Here is a 22,037-nt window from a genome sequence, read left to right as displayed (position 1 = left end):
GAGGAATATAGGCCAATCAGAGTGCCGGAAAAACGAGTTTTACGGAAGAATCTGAGTCTATGAGAGTGCAGCCGAGCGAGACAGCCACGCCTTCATGGAGGAACACGGGCTAATGAGAGTGCTGTGAAGTCAGTTGTCCCCGTTCCTGAAGTGGAAACTTGATCTTTAAGAACTCAGGAAAGTTCGGAGGTCCCGCCCTTGCCACCGCGAGGCCCGTTCCGGAAGATTTAAAACACACTGAAATCCGAATCATCCCAGGGCTGGACGAGGCTGGATATAGCTGGGGGCCGTGGTCGCCCACTCTGGGGTAGACGGACACGCTACCAGACAGTGAGTCCCAGAAAAACCAGGGACATGATGTGGGAAGCTCAGATGAGGTGCCTGACTCAGGCTTCCTGGAGGAGGTGACGTCTGAAAACTTATGCTAGATGAAAATGAGAGAGATTCTGGGTAGGAGGAATACAGTTCATGCAAAGGCCGAGAGACAGTAGTCAAATGCGTCACCTCAGAAGGTCACGTGTATAGTTTCGGTGTCTGTGCTTTCTAGGGACACAGCTGACCCCTCCTTTTTTTTTAGTCCTCAAAATGTTTTATGAATATTTTCAAAAATACACAACAGTAGGGAGAATAATATAATGAACATCCACGTACCTCTCAACAATTACTAATATTCTACCCTTCTTGTTTCGTCTATACTTATTTTATTTTTTTGCTTTACATTATAGCAAATTCCAGACGTCTATCAGTTCACCCATAATTGCTTCATGATGTCTTTCTAACATAAGGAGTATTTAAAAGGAAACAAAACAAAAACAGCAGTTTCACACCCAAGAAAATGGGTATCTTAGTATCATCTAACACCCAGACTGAGTTCAATTTTCCCTGCCTCAAAATGTCTTTATACAGGGGACTTTCCTGGTGGCGCAGTGGTTAAGAATCCGCCTGCCAATGCAGGGGACACAGGTTTGAGCCCTGGTCTGGGAAGATCCCACATGCCATGGAGCAACAAAGCCCGTGAGCCACAACTACTGAGCTTGCGCTCTAGAGCCCGCGAGCCACAACTACTGAAGACTGTGCACCACAACTACTGAAGCCCGCTCGCCTAGAGCCTGTGCTCTGCAACAAGAGAAGCCACTGCAATGAGAAGTCCGCGCACCGCAACAAGGAGTAGCCCCCGCTTTCCGCAACTAGAGAAAGCCCTAGAGAAAGCCCGCATGTAGCGACGAAGACCCAACGCAGCCAAAAATAAATAAATAAATAAAAACAAAACCAAAACGTAATGTTACCGCTTGCCTTGGTTTCTTGAAGCTCCAGTTTGAATCAGCATAAATGAATGCTTTGTTAAAATACTTTGTTTGCTTCTGTGCTAGAGATGTTATAAGAAAAGAATAGGATGCCTTAAAAAAATGATTATTAACTAGAGTCCATACTTTATTCAGTTTTCCTAGTGTTTACCTAATCTCTTTCCTGTTTAAGCATCCCATCCAGGATAACACATAACATTTAGTTGTCATGTTTCGTTAGGCTCTTCTTGCCAGTGACAATTTCCTACTCTTACTTTTTCATGACTTTCATAGTTTTGAGGAGTACTGGTCACGTAATTTGTAGAATGTTCCTCATTTGGGATCTGTCTGATGTTTTTCTCATTATTAGGCTGGGGTTATGCTTTTTTTTGGGGGGGGGAGACCACAGAGGTAAAGTGCAATTTTCATCATATCATACCAAGGGTACATACTATCAACATGAATTATTATTGTTAACTTTGATCTCCTGAAGTAGCACTTGTCAGATTTCTTTACTATAAAATTACTTTTTAAAAACTCCCTGGGCTTCCCTGGTGGCGCAGTTGTTAAGAATCTGCCTGCCAGCTCATGCAGCTCAATATAAAAAAAACAACCCAATCCAAAAATGGCCAGAAGACCTAAATAGACATTTATCCGAAGAAGAAATACAGACTGCCAACAAACACATGAAAAGAGGCTCAACATCACTAATCATTAGAGAAATGCAAATCAAAACTACAATGAGGTATCACCTCACACCAGTCAGAATGGCCGTCATCAAAAAATCTACAAACAGTAAATGCTGGAGAGGGTGTGGAGAAAAGGGAACCCTCTTGCACTATTGGTGGGCATGTAAATTGATACAGCCACTATGGAGAACAGTATGGAGGTTCCTGAAAAAACTAAAAATAGGGCTTCCCTGGTGGCGCAGTGGTTGAGAGTCTGCCTGCCAATGCAGGGGACACGGGTTCGAGCCCTGGTCTGGGAAGATCCCACATGCCGCGGAGCAACTAGGCCTGTGAGCCACAATTACTGAGCCTGCGCGTCTGGAGCCTGTGCTCCGCAACAAGAGAGCCCGCGCACCGCGATGAAGAGTGGCCCCCACTTGCCGCAACTAGAGAAAGCCCTCGCACAGAAACGAAGACCCAACACAGCCATAAATAAATAAACAAATAAATAAAAATTAAAAAAAAAAACTAAAAATAGAACTACCATATGACCCAGCAATCGGCTACTGGGCATATACCCTGAGAAAACCATAATTCAAGAGTCATGTACCACAATGTTCATTGCAGCACTATTTACAATAGCCAGGACGTGGAAACAACCTAAGTGTCCATCGACAGATGAATGGATAAAGAAGATGTGGCACACACATACAATGGAATATTATTCAGCCATAAAAAGAAACAAAATTGAGTTATTTGTAGTGAGGTGGATGGACCTAGAGTCTGTCATACAGAGTGAAGTAAGTCAGAAAGAGAAAAAAAAATACCGTATGCTAACACATATATATGGAATCTAAAAAAAAAAAAGGTTCTGATGAACCTAGGGGCAGGACAGGAATAAAGACACAAATGTAGAGAATGGACTTGAGGGACACAGGGAAGGGGAAGGTTAAGCTGGGATGAAGTGAGAGAGTGGCATGGACATATATGCACTACCAAATGTAAAATAGATAGCTAGTGGGAAGCAGCTGCATAGCACAGGGAGATCAGCTCGGTGCTTTGTGACCATCTAGAGGGGTGGGATAGGGAGGGTGGGAGGGAGATGTAAGAGGGAGGGAATATAGGGATATATATATGCATATAGCTGATTCACTTTGTTATACAGCAGAAACTAACACAACATTGTAAAGCAATTATACTTCAATAAAGATGTTAAAATAAAATAAAAAAAAGAATCCGCCTGCCAGTGCAGGGGACACGGGTTTGAGCCCTGGTCGAGGAAGATCCCACATGCTGCGGAGCAACTAAGCCCGTGCGCCACAACTACTGAGCCTGCGCTCTAGAACCCGCAAGCCACAACTACTGATCCCGCGTGCCTAGAGCCCGTGCTCCTCAACAAGAGAAGCCACTGCAATGAGAAGCCCGCGCTCCGCAACGAAGAGTAGCCCCGCTCGCCGCAACTAGAGGAAAGCCCGCGCACAGCAACGAAGACCCAACCCAGCCAAAAACAAACAAACAAACAAATAAATAAATTTATATAAAAAAATTAAAAACTCTCTTTTCATGCTCTTTGGAAGGAAGTTACTATGCACAGCCCATACTTAAGGGGTGGAGTAGTTAAGCTCCACCTCCGTGAGAGTGAGATATCTACATAAATTATTTGGAATTCTTTTGCACAGGGGATGTCTATTCTACCCCCTTTATTTCGTTATTAAATCACTTGTATCAGTATGGACTCATGGATATTCTGTACTTTCGGTTATTATACAATACCACTTTAGTTATTTTGTTGCTCAAATTGTTCCAGCTTTTAAAATCCTATTAAAGTCTTTTTTTAACCTGAAAATTTCCCTTCTCCTGCCTTTTTCTTCCTCCCTCCCTCTTTTCTTTCTCTTTCTCCCCCCGCCCTCTTTTTTTGTCTTCTATTTGTTGCAGAAACTGATCAATTGTCCTATAGGACGTCTCACATTTTGGATTTAACTAATTATGTTGTTTCACTTGTTCCTCACTGCCTCCTCTCCCTTTCTTATTTATTGCAGTGACAGAAGCTTGATTAGATTTAGGTTTAATTTGGTAGAAGAATACTTAAGAGGTAATCCTACTGTATCCCATCAGGAGCACATGGTATCTGGTTGTCCTCCTTTGGTGATGCCAAGATTGATCAGCAGTGTGATCCTGTTCCATCCATTTTAAAAAGCTCAACCAACCTTTCCATTAATAGTTTTAGCAGCACTTGATCATCATTACCTGTATCTATTACTTATTAACATATGGAAGATAGTGGTTTTCGAATTTTATCATTCTCTCTGAAATTATTAGTGACTTTTATAAACATCCTCATCAGGAATTGGGTTACTTGTTCACATACAGGAAAGAAGACAGAAAATGCTTGATTCTTTCCCTATTTTATGTTGGCGGGGGGAAAGAAATGAGTTGGTTACTAACACCCTTCAAAGGTGACCAGTGAGGAATGTGTGTGTGAATATCAATATGAACTGACATTTTCAAACATATTTATGTGCTTCAAGTCATTGCAGTCATTCTTTTTTTTTAAGATTTATTTATTTATTATTTATTTATTTATATTTAATTTATTTTTTTGGCTGCATCGTGTCTTAGTTGCGGCATGTGGGATCTTCACTGAGGCATGTGGGATCTTTTGTTGTGGCGCGCTGGCTCTTCCTTGTGGTGTGTGGGCTTCCCTCTAGTTGTGGCATGCGGGTTTTCTCTCTCTAGTTGGGGCACACAGGCTCCAGGGCATGTGGGCTCTGTAGTTGTGGCGCATGGGTTCCAGAGCGCGTGGGCTCTGTAGTTTGTGGCACGCGGGCTCTAGTTGAGGCGCGTGGGCTCTATAGTTGTGGCACGCGGGCTTAGTTGCCCTGCGGCATGTGGGATCTTTGTTCAAACCCGCGTCCCCTGCATTGCAAGGCGGATTCTTTACCACTGGACCACCAGGGAAGTCCCCATTGCAGTTATTCTAATTGCTGCTCAAAATGTCACATCTTTAGCCAGTGGCAACGCCTTCATACTGACTCCTGAGTCCTTTTGACTCAATCCCAGTAGTTTTGGAGGACGTCCTTGCTCTCTGGTACAAAATGCTTCATACTCATTTTGCACATTTCCTGCCCCAGACCTAGAATCAGCTACTTCCCCAAGGATCCCTGGTTCCTTTGAGTCAGAAATGGTATTTAGAGGCCACAACCTGGGCACTAGGGTTGCTCATTGTTACTGCGTTGTCATATGTAGAGCTTTTCCGTGGACTTAGCTAGGGAAATATATATATATATATATATACATATATATATATATATATATATAAAAAATACATATTTATATATATTTATTATACATATTATATATATAGTTTAGAAAGAGAAAACCCCATGAGTTCATTCTAATATTTCCAATTCTAATGAAAGATTACAGGGTATTACTTCTTTGATTTTATATTTGTATCTCTTTTCTTCTTCTTTTTAAAAATATTTATTTATTTATTTGGCTGTGCCGGGTCTTAGTTGTGGCAGGTGGGGTCCTCACCGCCACGTGCGGGATCCTCAGTTGTGGCATGCGGGATCTTTTAGCTGCAGCATGCGGGATTTTTAGTTGCGGCATGCGAACTCTCAGCTGCCGCATGTGGGATCTAGTTCCCCGACCAGGGAGCGAACCTGGGCTCCCTGTACTAGGAGCCCAGAGTTCTAGCCACTGGACCACCAGGGAAGTCTCGTGTATCTCTTTTCATTTGCATTAAAAACTTAGTCCCCAGTAACATTAGCATAGCTACATATTTGTTTTAGTCTAATATATAATTTCAAAATATATGATGTTGGGTCTCAAAATTTTAAACTATGTATTTTACCAAAATAAAAAAAATCAGTATTATTATGAACAATAAGACTATTTGAAAGTAGGTTGCAGACATCATCCTTAATACTTCAACACATATTCTCTAAGAACATTCTTCCACTTAACCACGATACCATTATCACATCAAAAAAATTTTATACAGATACAGTATTATCCCATATACCAATCTCTCATTTCTCATATTCAAATTTCCCCAGTTGACTCAAAAATGTACTTTCGCGGGACTTCCCTGGTGGTGCAGTCGTTAAGAATGCGCCTGCCAATGCAGGGGACACGGGTTCGAGCCCTGGTTTGGGAAGATCCCACATGCTGTGGAGCAACTAAGCCCGTGCGCCACAGCTACTGAGCCTGCACTCTGGAGCCCCCCAAGCCACAACTACTGAAGCCCACACGCCTAGAGCCCGTGCTCCGCAACAAGAGAAGCCACTGCAGTGAAGAGTAGCCCCTGCTCGCTGCAACCAGAGAAAGCCCGCCTGCAGCAATGAAGACCCAACGCACCCAAAAATAAATTAAAAAAAAAATTTTTTTAATGTACTTTCGGGACTTCCCAGGTGGTCCAGTGGCTGACTCTCACTCCCAATGCGGGGGGACCCAGGTTTCATCCCTGGTCAGGGAACTAGATCCCACATGCCACAACTAAGACCTGGTGCAGCCAAATAAATATTAAAAAAAAAACCCAAACCCCACAAAAAACAATCCTCCAAACCAAAAAAATCCCCCAAAATGTACTTTCAAACTCAAATGCTTAAAAAAAAAAAAAACTTAAAACACCCCACCCTGATTCAATCAAGATTTTGCATTGCATTTGGTTGTCATGTCTCTTTTAATCTAAAACAATACCCACTGTACCCCCACTGACTTTCGGAAGAATGTGATCTAGTTGTTTTGTACAAGGTCTCACAACTTTTATTTCACCCAGTATGTCTTTGGGAGAGATTCCTATAAGTAGCATTGTCTGGGCAAAGAGTAAATGCTTATATCGTTTTTTTTTTAATTAAAAAAACCTTTTATTATTATTTTTTGGGTTTTATTAATTTTAGCTGTGTTGGGTCTTCGTTGCTGCGCGCGGGCTTTCTCTAGTTGCGGCGAGCGGGGACTACTCTTTGTTGCGGTGCGCGGGCTTCTCATTGCGGTGGCTTCTCTTGTTGCGGAGAATGGGCTCTAAGCGCGCGGGCTTCAGTAGTTGCAGCACACGGGCTCAGTAGTTGTGGCTCACGGGCTCTAGAGAGCAGGCTCAGTACTTGTGGCGCACGGGCTTAGTTGCTCCGTGGCATGTGGGATCTTCCTGGACAAGGACTCGAACCCATGTCCCCTGCATTGGCAGGCGGATTCTTAACCACTGCGCCGCCAGGGAAGTCCAATAAATGGTTATAGAGTTTTGCTGGAGATTATCCCACAGATATTCCATATTGCACATCCACTGATGTATCAAGAGTGCTGTTTCCCATAGCCTTACCAACAGAGGGAGCTGCCAAAATTATAGGTTTCCTTTTTCCAAGTCTGGTAGGTGAGAAATGTATCAAAGTGGGGTTTTAATTTGCTTTTCTCTTACAGAGTTTGAGCATATTTTCTGAGAACTGTCCATTCATATATTTTGCCCATTTTTCCACGGACTTGGAATTTTTCTTTTCCACTTTGACACTACACACACACACACACACACACACAACCTTTTACATTATAAACTGCGAACATTTCCCCCCAATTTGTCATTTCTTCTTACTTAGCTTTTTTTTTTTAACCATGTAAAAGTTTCTTTTATTTTTTTTGTCAGTACTTCCCCTTATTGCATCTGGATTTCAAATCATATTTAGGAAAGTTTGTCCAACTTCTAGTTTATAGAGGAGTTCACCTTCATGGAGCTCACATTTTGTTTGAGGACAATAAAAGATAAAGTAAAACAGTGTATGTTAGAAGATGTGCTATGGAGAAATATTGAGCAAGGACGGGGGTAAGGACCCTCATGTTCAGTAGGGGGGTGGCTCGGAGCTGAGATGAAGAGGAGGGGGGACACTAAGGTGGCACATAGGAAGGCAAACGTGTAAAGACTGGGAAAGAGTAGCCAGGGATAGGAGGAGAACTGGGAGAGTGAGGGTGCTCTGGAGGCCAAGAGAGGAATATGGGAAGGGAGGTGGAAAATCAGGTTTAAAATCTCAAAGATGTCAAATATCCCTAATTTGTAAACTAACTGCAACCCCAATAAAACCCCCATCTATGTTTGTATTTCTTCTGGAACCAGGCAAATTGGGTATAAAGTTCACTTCATTTGAGAGAAAAACATAGCAAGAGACAGGGACACATTGAAAAATAAGAGCGAGATGGCAATCAGCCATTTCAGGTACTAAGACGTATTACACAGCCTTTATAATTAAAACACTGTGGGGATGGCACACAAGAGTCAGACAGACAATGGACTTGGAGAGAACACAGGTGCAGCCCAATTAACCATGGAAATCTAGTGTATGAAAAGGTGGCATCTCAAATCACCTAAAACTACCTTATGAAGTTTAGGTAGGTAAAGTTTTACTTTATAAGTTGAAGATAATGCACAGTGAAATGCATAGATCTAATCAGTATGGCTAGAATAGTTCTGAAAAATCTATACACCTGTGTAAGCCCACCACCGTCAACATACAACATATTCCCAACTCGAGAAAGTTTGTCTCCTCCTTGGTTGACCCCTGCCACCCAGTCCTCCTTCAGAGGCAATCACTGCTCTGAATGAAAATTATAATAAGTGTTAGTGAGACATATTTAAAATAAGACAAAATTGAATCCATTTGGATAAATTCCAAATGGCTCAGAGATTTAAATTTTACATTTACAAAAGAAACTGTATAATAAACTAGAAGGCAATGTCATCTCTTAAACCTTCCCCTCTTCCAGCAGCTGCACTGCCTCCTCAGCCCTCACACCAACACATCTGAACTCAGGGCCTTTGCATGTGCTGTAGTCTTCCCCTCTGCAAGCCTTCCTCAGATGCCCGTGTGCTTCCTTCTCTCTCTACCTTTACAGAGTGTCACCTTTGCTGTGTAGCCCTCTATTTAAAAATCACACCACTACAACCGCTTTTTCTCCACAGCAGTTCTTCCACATACTAAATATTTTGCTTACTTATTTTGTCAGTGGTCTGTTCTCCTGTCCTAGAATGACAACTCCCTGAAGGCTGGGACTTCTGTCCATTTTTTTCAGTGCTGGATCCTCAGTACTTAGAGCAGGTGCTTGATTACTTTTTGCTGAGGGTAAAAGTGACGAGGAGAGTTTCAGGTAGGGTGGGGCCCACAGTACCCCATTCTCTTGGCTTTAGTGGGATGATAGGACAGTGGCAAGGCAACTGAGAGGAAGAACAGAACAGCCTGTGAAGGGGGATGGCAGGTGTGGGTAGAGACAATGGGCTGATGCATCCAGGCAATGCTTTCTTCCAAAAGTCTTATTAAGGGAAGTGAAGTGTTGGGGTGAACAAATGCGAAGCTCTGGACTTCTTTTTGAGCCACCTCTTCATCTGCACAGCTGCTGCAGGGCGCCTTGGGCCTGGATCCAGCGCAGCTGCCACTGGGGCAGGGACAGGCCTTGGCAGAGCTCCCCGGAGAGGGCGGCTTGCCCCGGCTGCTCCCACCTGGAGAAGGGGATGGCATAAGAGGGGAGGCCTGGACCTCCAGACCTTCACTGCCCTCCGCTCAGCACCATGCTCTGCTTGTCATCAGCACCCCCCCCGCCCAGTCTAAGTTCTGCCTGTTCCGCCAGTCAGCCCCCACCTCATCGTGTCCCCCTCTCACCAGTCCCCCACAACTCCCTGCAGCTCGGGGATTCGCTTCAGTGCTCGTTTCAGCAGGCTCTCCAGGCGCTTCAGAGCCCGCCCCAGGTTCTCTTTCTGCTCCTTTTCCTGGGATGCCCGGATCTGCAGCAGCTCTGCAGGTTAGAAACCCGGCGGGCAGCAATGAATCCTCTGGCTCCCTGGTGCCTTGCAGCCAATGGGTCACCAAGTCTCCAATCATCTAGTCTTCACCTGAGCATCTCTCCTAATCCTCTCTCTCCTCCCAGGTCCTCTTACCACGTGCAAGCCCACCATACCTCAGGCGTTATTCTGAATGCCTTCCTCCCTCCCCCTGGTGGCCCCTCCATCTCCATGGCCCAACCCTCAGCGTCCTCCCTGCTTCCCTACTTGTCCCCCAGCCTCCCTCCTAGGGCCCAAACCTCAGCCTCTCACTGGTCCATCCTTCACATGGCAGCCAGAGTGATCTCACAGCCTAAACCTGATCCTTTCCCTCTCCTGCTTGGAACGCTGCAAGGCTCCCCAGAGCCCCAAGACAGAGCCCAGGCTCTCAGCCTAGTACTTGAGGGGTGCATCCTGTGGCCTCTGCTTACTACTCCAGAGTAAAACCTCACCTGTCCCCCGGGGCCCACTGGAGACACCATCTTTCCTCCTGGACAGCTCTCACCTCTTTCCCCATTGAGCTCTCAGGGCCAGCACATGGCACATACGCAGCGAGTGCTTGCTGAGTGAATCCAGGAATAAATGACTTTTCTGAGTTTCAGCTTCCTCTCTGTAAACTGGGGTCTTATACTCCCTTCCCTCATGGTAAGGACTGTTAGACACTGTGCATGTGCAGATAACGGTGACTGGAATCACACCAGAGACGCAGAGTGCTTACTGCAGCCAGGCATGGCTCAATACCCTGTTTGGGTCACCTGACTGAATCTTTCCAGCAACTCTGTAAGGTATTATGATTATGCTTATTCCACTGAGGAGGAAACTGAGGCACAGGGAGATCACGCAGCAAGGAAGAGGTGGGGCTGAGAAGAGAATCCAGGTAGTTGAACTACACAGCCCAGTTTTTAACTACTCAAGTATACTATTGTTTGGTGATGGATGAGTATTTGGCAATTCAATGAGCAGTGCTGCCTAATGGTTAGGAGCAAAGACCCACGTTAGACGGCCTGGATTCAAATCCCAGCTTGGCTGTCTGGGCAGCTACCAAGCCTTCTGCTTCTCAGTTCCCTCCTCTGTAAAATGGAGAGAACCCCTGGGCTGCTGTGCAGATGAAACTAGTGAGCATGCTCAAAGCACTCAGCACACTGTGTAAGCAGTGGGTGTTTGTGATTTCTTCTGGACGCTGATGGTCCTGGGAAGGGGCTGGGATGCTGGATAAGGAAGCAGGGCAGGCCTACCCTGGGTGGATGGTCCTGGCGGCAGGCTGGTCTTCATGTGGAGCAGATACCAGCATCGGAGACTTCGCTGGTCCTGGAGGAACAGAAGGTCCTGGCGAAGAGAGGCAGCCTTCGGGAGGAGCAGCTCCGGAGCCTGGAGGAAGGGGGAAGGACAGTCACCTGGGGTGGGGGTAGGGGTGGGAAGAGGGGTCCTAAGGGACAGGCACTCACCTTCCCTGCGGGCAGCCCCAGTGTGTGGCTCAACACTATGAGGCTGGAGCCTCTTGGGGATGCAGGATGCAGCTGGTGGATGGATGGCAGGACCGTAGGGAGGGGCTGCAACCTGTGGGGGAAAATCCAGGTTGGGTGGGGCACTGAGAGGGAGGCTTGGGTTCCAGAGGCTCTGGGGGCTGGGAGCTGGGCTCAGGAGGCCCAGGAACTTGGAGGTGGGTCTGAGGACTAGGATTCCAGAATGGGGCTGAGGACCTGAAGGTGAGGTCTGGCAGCCCGGGAACACTGGGAGGACTGGAATTGTTTTTTTCGAGTGGGACCAGGGAGTGACAGTCATCCACGGCAGGGGACATGGTGACGGCCCAGTCTCACCCTTCAGGGCTGTGCCGCAGCAGGGTGCCCAGCAGAAGATGGGGCAGATGCTGGGCTTCCTCCTCTAGACACCGAAGCAGCTCCTGGCTCTGTGGTGCTACCATCTCAGATGTGGGGACCACTTTTTGCTGAACCAAAGCTAGCACCTGTGGGGAAGGAAAGGGATGGGAAGGGCAGTGTGAGGCTGCTTAGCCCCCTCCCTGGGAGACCCAGCCCTACCCAGAATTTGCCCCAGCTCCCATCTCACCTCCCCAGGGCTCCGGCACAGGCTCGTCTTGCTGGCTGAGTTGCCCTTGATGAGCAGGCGGACCTGTTCCTGCGTCTCCTCCTAGGTAACAGAGAGGCCACGGAGATGCGCTGCTTTTCCTTGTCACCTTCCAGCCTCTGCCCCTGCTCACCCCTTTGCACAGGTCCTGATTCCTCTTGGGAATCTCACCCTGACCTCCTCCCCTCACCAGGAGGCCCAGTTCTGGATCTTAAGGGTCCCAGCCTCACTCTGGCCCTCCACCAGGCCCTGCCACTTCTCCCGGAGTCCCGCCTCTCACCACCAGTTGGCGCCAGTGCAGGATCCGCTGCTGTTTGGCCTGTAGCTCCTGGAGCAGAAGCTGCCGCTGCCCAGAAGCCTCCTCTAGCTCCTGGCTCATGGCACGCAGGGCCTTGAGTTCTGCCCACAGGGCAGCGCTCCGGATCCCCAGCACCAATGCCTGCCTGGGGCACGAGTAGAAAAAAGCAAAGGAGAAGGAAGGTGACTAAGACTCACGGTGGAGGAGGGAGATCAGATCTGCAAGGATGCACAAGGAGCCATAGCACAGGGAGACAAACCAGGAGAGCAAGCAGGGATGCAGAAACAGGAGCCACAGGTGCGGAAAAAGTCCAATAACCCGAAACCTCTGGGAGAGAGATGGCCTAGAGGCCTCTGCCCATGGAGACCCCTCACCTCTCGCTGGATCCCACGGTACATCTCTCCATGTCCTCCATCAGGCCCTGGAGATGCCGGGTCAGGATTTGATGGTCCTTCAGGAGGGGGCCCCGCTGGGTGACCAGTGCAGCCACAGACTGCCAGCCCTCCTGGAGCGAGGCACAGAGTCAGGGTGGGCATGGTCCCTGGGGTTGGGGGCTGGGGGAGGGGATCGAGTGGGTGGGGAAGGGGATGGAGTCCTGGGAAGGATCCTGGGGGTCACCTGGATGAGATGCACCATGGACGGCAGGGCCTGGCTGGAGTTGGGCTGGTCTGGGGCCTGGGAGCTGAGAATAGGGGCCGAGCTGCAGAGAGAGGAGACCTGTCCCCTTGCCTGGGCCCTTGGGGGTAACCAATGTCAGCCCACCTGCCGGATTGGTTACTAGGTTTCAGTTCCACCCCCATCAGCAGGTCACCCTGCCTGGTCCTGACCTGTCCCAATTTACCCAGCCCCCAGCCCTGCTCCGACTGTGGGAGCGTCCACGCCACACCTGGCTATCTCCGTATCTTGGAGCTCATCCACACTGCACAGGGACTGGATCTCTGCCTCCCGCTCTGCAGCCAGGTGCTCCAAGGCAGCCAGGACATGGCCCGGAGGGTGGTTTGTCAGCAGTGTCTGGTGAGGAGAGGAGTGAAGTCAGGGCAGGATGGAGGAGGGCTGCGAGCTGGGACTCCATGGAGAAGGGGAAGGGATCAAGAGTTAGGTCCTGGCACCCTGAGGTTTAATCATGGGGCAGAGGGTGTGGCCTTTTTGAGAGCCCCCTCACCTCCACTGAGCTAAGCCACTGCTGGTAGGAAGTTCCAAAGAGATCATCTCGAGGGGTTCTGTGGAGTTGGGGAAGGGGACAGAGAAGGTTACAGAACACATCAATTCACCCTCTAATGATCACCACCACCCTATAAGGTAGGGGGTGTCATTGTCCCCATTTTAAGGATTGGAAACCAGGTTCTTTCTCTACGCCTGTCAGACTTGAGTTCCCCACTTAATATCAACTCGCTGGTCTTGGGCCCCTTCATGTGTGCTGTTTACCTGGAACACCCTCTCAACCTTTTACCCTCCTCACCAGAGAACCCATCCTGTCTCCTTAGCTGGGTAAGGCATTTCATTTGGGTTCCTGCACCTCTCAGGCCTCCCCACCCTCTGACAGCCCTAACTACCTGGGTTGTCACTGTCTATGATGGTCTGTTTCCCTCTTTTCCCAGCCTGGGAGCCCTGTCAGGGCAGGGCCTGGGCCAACAGAGCCCGGAGGCCCAATGTCTGTTAACAAGTGACTACCCCCAAAGCCCAGGTTCTTTGCAGGGTCTTGGGGGTTGAGGGATACTCACGGAATGCTGCCTCCCTTGGCCCGAGGCATCAGGAGCTTCTGCAGGAACTGGGTCCGGAGGCTGCAGGCTGTTCGGACATCGCCCTGCGAAGAAGAGAGTGTAGCATGAGGAGGGCCCAGAGGTCCACTGAACCCCAGGCTCCCCACCTTTTCCCCCATGGCCCAGGACTCTTACCAGGACCACAGGCTCCAGGCTCAGGGCTGCTGATGTCAAGGGTCCAAAGTTTATATCCACTTTGGCCTTCCTGGGGAGAGGAGTGCAGTTGGGGCTGAGGTTCCTGGGAGGAGGGAGCTGGCAGCACAGACGTCTGTGTCCCCTCTTGCTGCCAGCAAAGCTAGCCTGGATCTCAGAGGCCAACCCCCAAATTAGACCACTGTCATCTCCTGGCTAGATGACTGCATCAACCTCCTCATTGGTCTCCCTGCTCTTGCCCCCTGCAGTCTGCTCTCTACCCAGTAGTCAACGATCCTATTAAAACCTCAGACAGATCATGTCACTGTTTTGCTCAAAACCCTTGAAAACAATGTGATGTGTCCCCATTACACTCAGAAAAACAACAATGGGTATTAGAACTCTTCTAAGCACTCCGCATGATTTAACTCACTTAATTATCATACCTACCCTATAGAGTAGGTATTAATATTATCCCCATTCTATAGAACTTAGAAACTGAGGCACAAAGAAGTTAAATACTTTGCCCAAAGTCACACAGCTGTAAGTGGCTGAGCCAGGGCATGAACCCAGCCTGAGCATAAAATTCCAATGCCTCCATAGCGCTCTGTCCTCCTCTCCAACCTACCTCCTCACGCTCTCCCTCTTGCCTACGAAACTTAAGCTGAACTGGCCTCTTGGCTGTTCTTCCCACATGCCAAGCTCAGGGCTCTGCTCTTGCTGTTCCTCTCCATGGAAATTCCTCCCCCAACTCAAATGTTACCTCCTCAGAGAGGCCTTCTCCGACCATCGTACCTAGGGTAGGATCTCCGTCTCCCTTTCTATCACATCACCTTTTCTTCATAGCGCTCATCTCTACCTATGATTACAGGGTTTGTCTGTTTCCTAGTTTACCACCTGTCTCCTCTGCATCACAGTGTGAGGTCCATGAGGGCAGGACTGTCCCGTTTACTGTTTTTTCCCCGGCACTGGTGTTCTAGATATATAGCTGGCACTATTCTAGGCACTGGAAATACAGGTGGCTGAGATGACAAAACTTCCTGGCCTCATGGACATTAAATCTTAAGGAGTGGAGCTCAGAATTCTGGAACTCAAGAAGCGCTCAGGGCAGAGCACTGGGTCTTTAAGAATGTGTCTACCCAGCCTGGTGGGGGCTGCTCCCTGGACACCTGAGGCTTACCTCTCTATGTCCTGCAAATGCCTGAGCTGATTCTGCAGCTGCTGCATGGGACCTTGGAGCCCACGCTGCTGTCTTCGCATGGCCCCAGCTTGGGCCCGGAGGAGGAGAGCACGACGCTGGGTGTCTTGCATGCTCTGTAGGGCCTGCTCCATGGCCATGTCTGTGAGAGGAACAGGGGCGGCCATCAGTACTTTCCTTAACCTCGATCTGCTGCCCATCTATCCAGCCCCATGGGTCACCCTGAGCCTCAGTCTCTCGCTCCAGCAGCTCCAGGCTCTGGTCTAACTCCAGGATCTCTGCCCGCAGGTGGGCAACAGCGGCTTCCAGCTTCAGCTTCCGACGGGCCTGGTGGAATCAGGTACAGGGTCAGATGCGTGGCCTGGCTGGGGCTCGGCCTGGCCTGACTGCCCTGTGTGGAGCAGCAGTCTTTTACCTGCCCACTTAGGTGGCAGAGGGTTTTCCCTAGGCAGTTTCGGTGCCTGAACCTCTAGGACCAGAAGAGCACTATGGTACTATCCTGTCCCCCTCCTTCCTCCTGGGATTGCCTCATCTATCCTCCCACCCTGTTTCCTGTCTCTGTCCCAGTCCTCATCTCCCCACTGAGCCCCACACCTGGGAGTCCTGAGGTCTCCTGGAAGCCTCCTCCGCCCCAGATGTCACCTGGGCACCATGCACACATTGGGTCCCATATTGGCCTCAGTATCTCTCCCAAACCAGTCTCTTCTCCCACCAACCTCACCAGCTTTGATGCCCCATATCCATGTCCCCCCAACCACAGCGCATGCCTTCTCCCCCTGGACTGTAAGCCCTGTGAGTGCAGGGATCAGGGCTGTTTTGTGACACAGTGACCCTAGCATCACCCAGCACAAGGCTGGGGCTAGAGCAGAAGGTCTACAAGTCCTCTTTTTGGATGAAAGAAAATCTTGCAGCACATGCTTCTCACCTCCGGACTGTCCTGGTGGCCATACCTGAGGAAGTGAGGCCAGAGTTAGAGGATGACAGGGACTTCCAGGGGGAGATGGGAGGTTGAGGCTGTGGGCGGGGACATGGCTGGAGGGGGCTGGGGAAGACAGGAGGGGACAGCTTTGAGGACTAGTTACCAGAGCAGGTTTCCCCGGATCGTCTTGACATTCCTATAGTGGAGAGGTAGGAGGAAGGGGAGTTACTGTGGGACTCGCCTAGGTCCTCTCCCCTGCCACAGCTTCCCTCATGCGGCCAGGCTCACCTCTGGCTGTGCACATGCCGCAAGACGTAGGCCCAGATATCGGCCCCCTGGCCCAGACACAGCCTGTGGGAACAGCATGTAAGGGGATGCCTGGGACGTCACACAGGGTGGAGGATCTTCATTCGCAGGGTGGTGGGGGGTAAGGTCTTTACTAGGGAGTTCTCACCTCTTGGGGGAGGGAGGGTCCATACTTTTGGGGGTAAGGTATTCCCTCCTGGGGAGTTCTCAGTCACTGAGAGGGTGGGCTTCTCACGGGGTGTAGGGGTATTCTCATTCCATGGTGGAGTGCTCCCTTTCTCCTGGGAGAGGGTTATCTCCAGTCACTTCCAGAGGTGGGGGTGAGGGCTATACTGCCTGGAAGGGCTCTCTCGTTATCAGCTGTGGGTCATCACTCCTATATATTCAGTCTTCAATGGGGTGGTCTTTGCTGACTCCAGAGGGTCCTCACTGGCTGGGCTGGGGTGTGTGGTGGGTGGTGAAGTGTTGCAGCGACAGCCTTACTCTGGAGATCCAGTTTCCCCACCGGGAGGGGGCCTTCATTACTAACTCATGGAGGATCCCCACTGGTGCAAGGGACCTCACTCTGGGCGGCCTCACAGGATGGGCGCGGGAGTGTTGGAGTCACCGCCAGGACGTCCTCACACAGTTCAGGATCCTCTGCCTGGATTTACTACTCGGGGGGCGGGGCGCCCTCAAGGGTTATTCTCACTGGGGCAGAGGGGGATGGGGAGGGCGGCGCGTCTTAGATGAAGATGTGGTCCTCACTCCCCGGGACTCTATCTCCAGGGTGGGGAGTCCTCACTCCTAGAGCGGCCCTCACCTGCGCAGCGTCGACTCCGGGGCCCGGGCGGCCACGGGCGCCTCCATCTCTTCCGCCGCCCAGCTGCCCAGTTCCCGCGCTTGCTGCGATAACTCCATGACAGCGCCTCAGCCGTCGCCTCCCGCCCCTCCTTCAAGTGTGGCTTCCGCCTCTGATGTCACGAGTGCGCCGGAAGTGACGCCATCGATCGCCAGGAAGGGAGGGGCTTTCCGGCTCTGCAAGGTCTCAGAGCCGGTCTACGTCTCTCATGCCTGAGGGTCCGGTCCCTTTGAGTGGAGATGAAAGCGGCGTGGAGAAACGGTGGGACCCGGTAGCCTTCTGCGTCCTCCTTCCTACTACCATCTGTTCCCTAAGAGACAAAAGGTCCCCAATGCCTCCCTTCATTTTCTTGACAAAATGGGACTTTCATCCTAGGAGGATGAGAATCAGGCGAGGAGATGCCAAATTTACTGCTCTTTGATTTCAGAAACAGGGTGTCAGGTCTGAATGAGGGATAGAGGGCAGATGGCATGACCCTAATATCTCTCTGGCATGCTTTCTTCTAGGTATTCGTTCGTCCTTACTATTCTGTAACATTCGTGAGCTGACCCTGTGCTGGGAACACGCCGGTGGCTGAGACAGCCCCAGTCTCTGTGCTACTGGAGCTCACAGTTCAGTGAGGGACACAGACGCATCACCAGGTAGGGATGGTAGAACATAAGCAGCAGGGGTGGGTCAATTTGGGACACAAGGAATGTGAGAGGTCTATGGAGTGCCCCAGAAAGCACTGGATACTAGGGCTGGAGTCCTGCAGAGCCCACTCAGTCTCAGACATGGCCCTGAGAAATGGCAACATTTAGGAACTTTTCATTCAATGTGATTGCCTCGTTCATCACTGTCCTCAGTGTCCAGTACAGAGCCTGACTCTCTAAATAGTTGTTGAATAAACAAATGGCAGGAAAGTTGGTGGGGGTGAGACTAAAGCTGGGAACCCTGGGAGGATGATGGAGCAGGATGAGGGAGGAGGGGGTTGAGGACAGTGCTGGACCACTGTAGGGCTGTGGAGAAGAGAGGAAACTGAGTGGGTGGGTCATGTGAGGTTTATTGGCTGTTGAGGGTTGAGATCCAGGGCTCTAGGCTGGGGATTAGGTGGAACAGACCTTGAAATGGGGAGGTGAGAGAAGGGGCAGCTTTGGGGGAGATGCTGATAGCAATGTGAGACTCTGTGGGTGTGAGGAGTCAAGGGGACATCCAAGGGTCAGCCGAGTCTCTAGTCCACGGACAAGGGGACCATGAGGTCACCACTAAGTAGCAGATTTCGGGGAGAAGCTGAGTTCAGCTTCAAATGCTTCATAAGGGCTGAGATGCAGAAGAGGGTGCCAGGGGCTGATGTAATCCAGGTGGGCTTCCTGGAAGAAAGACTAGCAGCTGCTACTCCACCATCCTGATTTCTCAAGTTTCTATTTCTCTCAAACATCTCCACCCTTCCAACCTTTGTGGGTTGTTTTGCTGTTTAAAAAAAAAAAATCAGTTAGACAGCATGTTTGCCAAGGGCCTCTGAGCCTTTCAAGGGGCGTTAGAAAGTATTGGCTGTTAAAGGAATGAAAAGACAAGTTACAGACTGCGAGAAAATATTTGCAAAACACATATCTGATTATTGACGAGTATCCAAAATATGCAAAGAACTCTTAAAACTCAACCATAGGAAAATAAATAATCCAATTTAAAAATGGACAAAAATTATGAGCCGATGTCTCACCAAAGATGATATACAGATAAATGCAAATAAGCATATGAAAAGTTGTTCAACATCATAGGTCATCAGTGAGCTGCACATTAAAACAATAATGGGATACCTCTACATACCTATTAGAATGTCTAAAATCCAAGACAGTGACAACATCAAATGCTGCTGAGGATGTGGAGCAATAGGAGCTCTCATTCATTGCTGGTGGGAATGCAAAATGATAAAGCCGCTTTGGAAGACAATCTGAAAAGGCCATATGCTGTATGATTGCAACTATGTGGCATTGTGGAAAAGGCAAAACTATAGAGATCAGTAAAAAATGGTAGTGGCCAGGGGGTGGGGGGTAAGGATGAAAAGGTGAAACACAAAGGGTGATTTTTTTTAGGAGGGTGAAACTATTTTGTATGATACTGTAATGATGGATATGTCATATTATGCATTTGTAAAAAGCCATAGAACTGTACAACACAGAGTGAGCCCTAACGTAAGGTATGGATTCTGGTTAGGAATAGTGTTTCACTCTTGATCATCAATAGTAACAAAGGTACCATCCTCCTGCAAGATGGTAATAATAGGGGAAAATGTGTGTGGAGGGAGGGGACGTAGATGGGAACTTTATTTTTTGTGTGGTTTTTCTCTAAGCATAAGACTGCTCACAAAAAAATAAAGTCTGTTAAACAAAAGAATTGGCCGAAAGCTGGAATATTGTTTAATGAATATCTATAACCATAAACTAATGGCAGTTAATCAGATGCACCTTGACTCAAGCTATATAATTATATATAAATATAAAAGGATTCTGTATCTGTTTTGGATAAAAAATTAAAGCCAAATAAGAAATAATTGCCAGCAGTTTCGCCTCCAACGCTAAAAAAAGCCAGTAGGGATTATTAGGCACATCCTCTCAAGATACCTAAGAGAGAGCAGAGATGGTCATGTGACCATCTCCCCAGCAACCACTAACCATCTTCTCCCCACTCTCCTCCAGTCTCTGTATGGTGGCTTTGTAATGTGTCCACTTGACTAGGTTGAATGAACTACTTCCTAGAATCACCTTCTGTGTCCAATTATGATGGGCCGGAAGAGATCTTGGGCAAGATTTGGAGGGGAGAAGCGAAGCAGCTGCCGTTTTGTAGATCACACAGGTTGTCACTGGCTGGCTGCTGGCTCATCATGTTTGCATAGGGCAGCAGCCAGGCCAGCAATTGCTTCACCTTCTCCTGGCTCTTCCTTCAACTCCTCCAACTCCTGGGCCATATGTGTGTTGAGCTACAGCTTCTCCTGTGGCTGCTCATACCAACAAGGTCAGAGGCAAGCTTGTTCCAGCTTGTCCTAGCTTCCCCCCATTTTACATCTGTCTTCCCTTCCTAACAACAGCCTGCCCTGTGCACTTCGAGTGCCAGCATCAGACACTAAGACAACAATATTAAGGACTGCTTAATGACTCCACCAATTGTATAAAATCAAATCCCTGTTTATCTATGTATTGATCTATCTGTCTGATATATCTCCCCTAGTGGTTCAGCCTCTCTGATTGAACCCTGATACAAGGAGGATACCGAGGCCAGGGCATGGAACCAGGGCAGGGGATGATAGGACTGAAGCACTGCAGGGGGCTGGTGGAGGTAATGATCGGGCTGAATGGAGGGAACTTATCCCTAGGTTAAGACCATTCCAGAGAGGAAAGCAGTGTTCTCATTGGGACAGTACCTGTCAAGACTCCCTCCCTCTCACATCTGAGCTTTTATTCCTGTTGTGCCCCCCTAACTCAATTACCCTTCTTTCTTATCTTCAAAGGCTACCTCCTCCTCATCCTTTAGATCTTCCCCCTTTATTTATTTATTTATTTAAAATTTGAATTATAGGGAATTCCCTGGCGGTCCCATGGTTAGGACTCCATGCTCTCACTGCCAAGGGCCCGGGTTCAATCCCTGGTTGGGGAACTAAAATCCCACAAGCTGCAAAGCGTGGCAAGTAAAAAAAACAAATTGAATTATAATTAACATACACTATTATATTAGTTTCAGGTATACAATATAATGATTTGATATTTTTATACATTATGAAATGATCGTCACAAGTCCAGTTACTATCTTTCACCATACAAAGTTGTTACCATATTATTGGCTAGATTCCATATGCTGTGCATTACACCCCCATGACTTATTTATTTTATAGCAGGAAGTTTATATCTCTTAATCTCTTCCACTTATTTCATCTGTTCCCCCACCAGGTCCCACTGGGGACCACCATTTTGTTCTCTGTATCTAAGAATCTGTTTTTGTTTTGTTTTGTTTGTTCATTTGTTTTGTTTTTAAAAATTCCACATAAAAGTGAAATCATAGTGTTTGTTTTTCTCTGTCGGATTTATTTCACTTAGCATAATACCCTGCAGGTTAATGCATGTTGCTGCAAATGGCAGGAATTCATTTTTTTTAAAATTTATTTTTGGCTGCGTTGGGTCTTCGTTGCTGCGCGTGGGCTATCTCTAGTTGCGGTGAGCGGGGGCTACTCTTCATTGCGGTGCCCGTGCTTCTCATTGTGGTGGCTTCTCTTGTTGTGGAGCACAGGCTCTAGGTGCGCGGGCTTCAGTAGTTGTGGCTCACGGGCTCAGTAGTTGTGGCTCGCAGGCTCCAGAGCACAGGGTCAGTAGTTGTGGCGTGCGGACTTAGTTGCTCCGCCGCATGTGGGATCTTCCCAGACCAGGGCTCGAACCCATGTCCCCTGCATTGGCAGGCAGATTCTTAACCACTTCCAAGGGAAGTCCCAGGAATTCATTTTTTACAGCCGAGTAATATTCTAATTTGTGTGTGTGTGCGTGTGTGCACGCACGTGTGTATCACATTTCCTTTATCTTCTTTATCTGTTAATCTATGGATGGATACCTGGGTTGCTTCTGTATCTTGTCTATTGTAAGTACTGTTTCAGTGAAAATAGGGATACATATATCTTTTCAAATTAGTGTTTTCATCTTCTTCAGATAAATACCCAGAATTGGAATTGCTGGATCATATGGTAGTTGTACTTTTAAATTTGTGGGGAACCTCCATACTGTTTTCCATAGT

General features: G+C 48.6%; 2 protein-coding genes and 1 long non-coding RNA gene across 17 annotated transcripts in view; 2 read left to right on the top strand and 1 right to left on the bottom strand.

The window, feature by feature from the left end:
* The first annotated feature begins 53 nt into the window (after window positions 1–53).
* On the top strand, window positions 54–1,285 carry LOC309617394. Its single transcript, XR_014237983.1, has 2 exons — window positions 54–330; window positions 907–1,285. It is a non-coding gene; the product is annotated as an uncharacterized lncRNA (long non-coding RNA).
* HAUS5 (HAUS augmin like complex subunit 5) lies at window positions 401–17,403 on the bottom strand. 13 transcript variants are annotated; one of them, XM_082369599.1, is made up of 19 exons: window positions 17,247–17,403; window positions 16,427–16,489; window positions 16,302–16,334; window positions 16,145–16,169; window positions 15,441–15,546; window positions 15,202–15,361; window positions 14,025–14,094; window positions 13,851–13,933; window positions 13,292–13,349; window positions 13,016–13,140; window positions 12,748–12,829; window positions 12,504–12,634; window positions 12,112–12,274; window positions 11,814–11,894; window positions 11,567–11,712; window positions 11,195–11,306; window positions 10,985–11,117; window positions 9,592–9,724; window positions 8,124–9,431 (listed from the first exon to the last, which is right to left on the bottom strand). In XM_082369599.1, the coding sequence occupies exons 1-19, from the start codon at window positions 17,342–17,344 to the stop codon at window positions 9,314–9,316; spliced, it is 1,920 nt and encodes a 639-aa protein (XP_082225725.1). In that variant the 5' UTR covers window positions 17,345–17,403; the 3' UTR covers window positions 8,124–9,313. The 13 variants fall into 13 exon arrangements, 11 of the variants coding, with proteins under 11 accessions (XP_082225729.1, XP_082225732.1, XP_082225723.1 ...); XM_082369600.1 differs by having other exon boundaries at window positions 9,083–9,431; window positions 12,748–12,811; XR_014237981.1 differs by lacking the exon at window positions 9,592–9,724 and adding an exon at window positions 401–424 and having other exon boundaries at window positions 8,930–9,431; window positions 14,025–14,141; window positions 15,202–15,546.
* A 35-nt stretch (window positions 17,404–17,438) lies between these two features.
* ATP4A (ATPase H+/K+ transporting subunit alpha) overlaps window positions 17,439–22,037 on the top strand; it is a gene marked incomplete at its 5' end in the record, with an annotated part of 100,561 nt that continues 95,962 nt past the window's right edge. For 2 of the 3 annotated variants that reach the window (XM_082369592.1, XM_082369594.1), the window contains 2 exons: window positions 17,443–17,609; window positions 17,792–17,926. Of the gene's footprint in view, window positions 17,610–17,791; window positions 17,927–22,037 lie in introns of all 3 variants that reach the window. The other variant, XM_082369593.1, reaches the window with a different exon arrangement.

Source organism: Balaenoptera borealis (assembly GCF_965194805.1).
Source record: "Balaenoptera borealis genome assembly, chromosome: 19".
Classification (NCBI taxonomy): Eukaryota; Metazoa; Chordata; class Mammalia; order Artiodactyla; family Balaenopteridae; genus Balaenoptera; species Balaenoptera borealis.
Note: the sequence above shows the minus strand (reverse complement) of the source record. Positions and strands in the feature narration are given on the sequence as shown.

What these genes read in the sequence shown, in the direction of transcription:
- HAUS5 (XM_082369596.1), bottom strand. Translation starts at nt 17,344, where the DNA reads ATGGAGTTATCGCAGCAAGCGCGGGAACTGGGCAGCTGGGCGGCGGAA. An exon ending in GCCTGGAGCCTGTGGTCCTG is followed by an intron (nt 13,934 to 14,024) that starts GTAAGAGTCCTG and finishes TCTTCTTCGCAG; the next exon opens with GGCGATGTCCGAACAGCCTG. An exon ending in ACCGTGGGATCCAGCGAGAG is followed by an intron (nt 12,275 to 12,503) that starts GTGAGGGGTCTC and finishes CTCGTGCCCCAG; the next exon opens with GCAGGCATTGGTGCTGGGGA.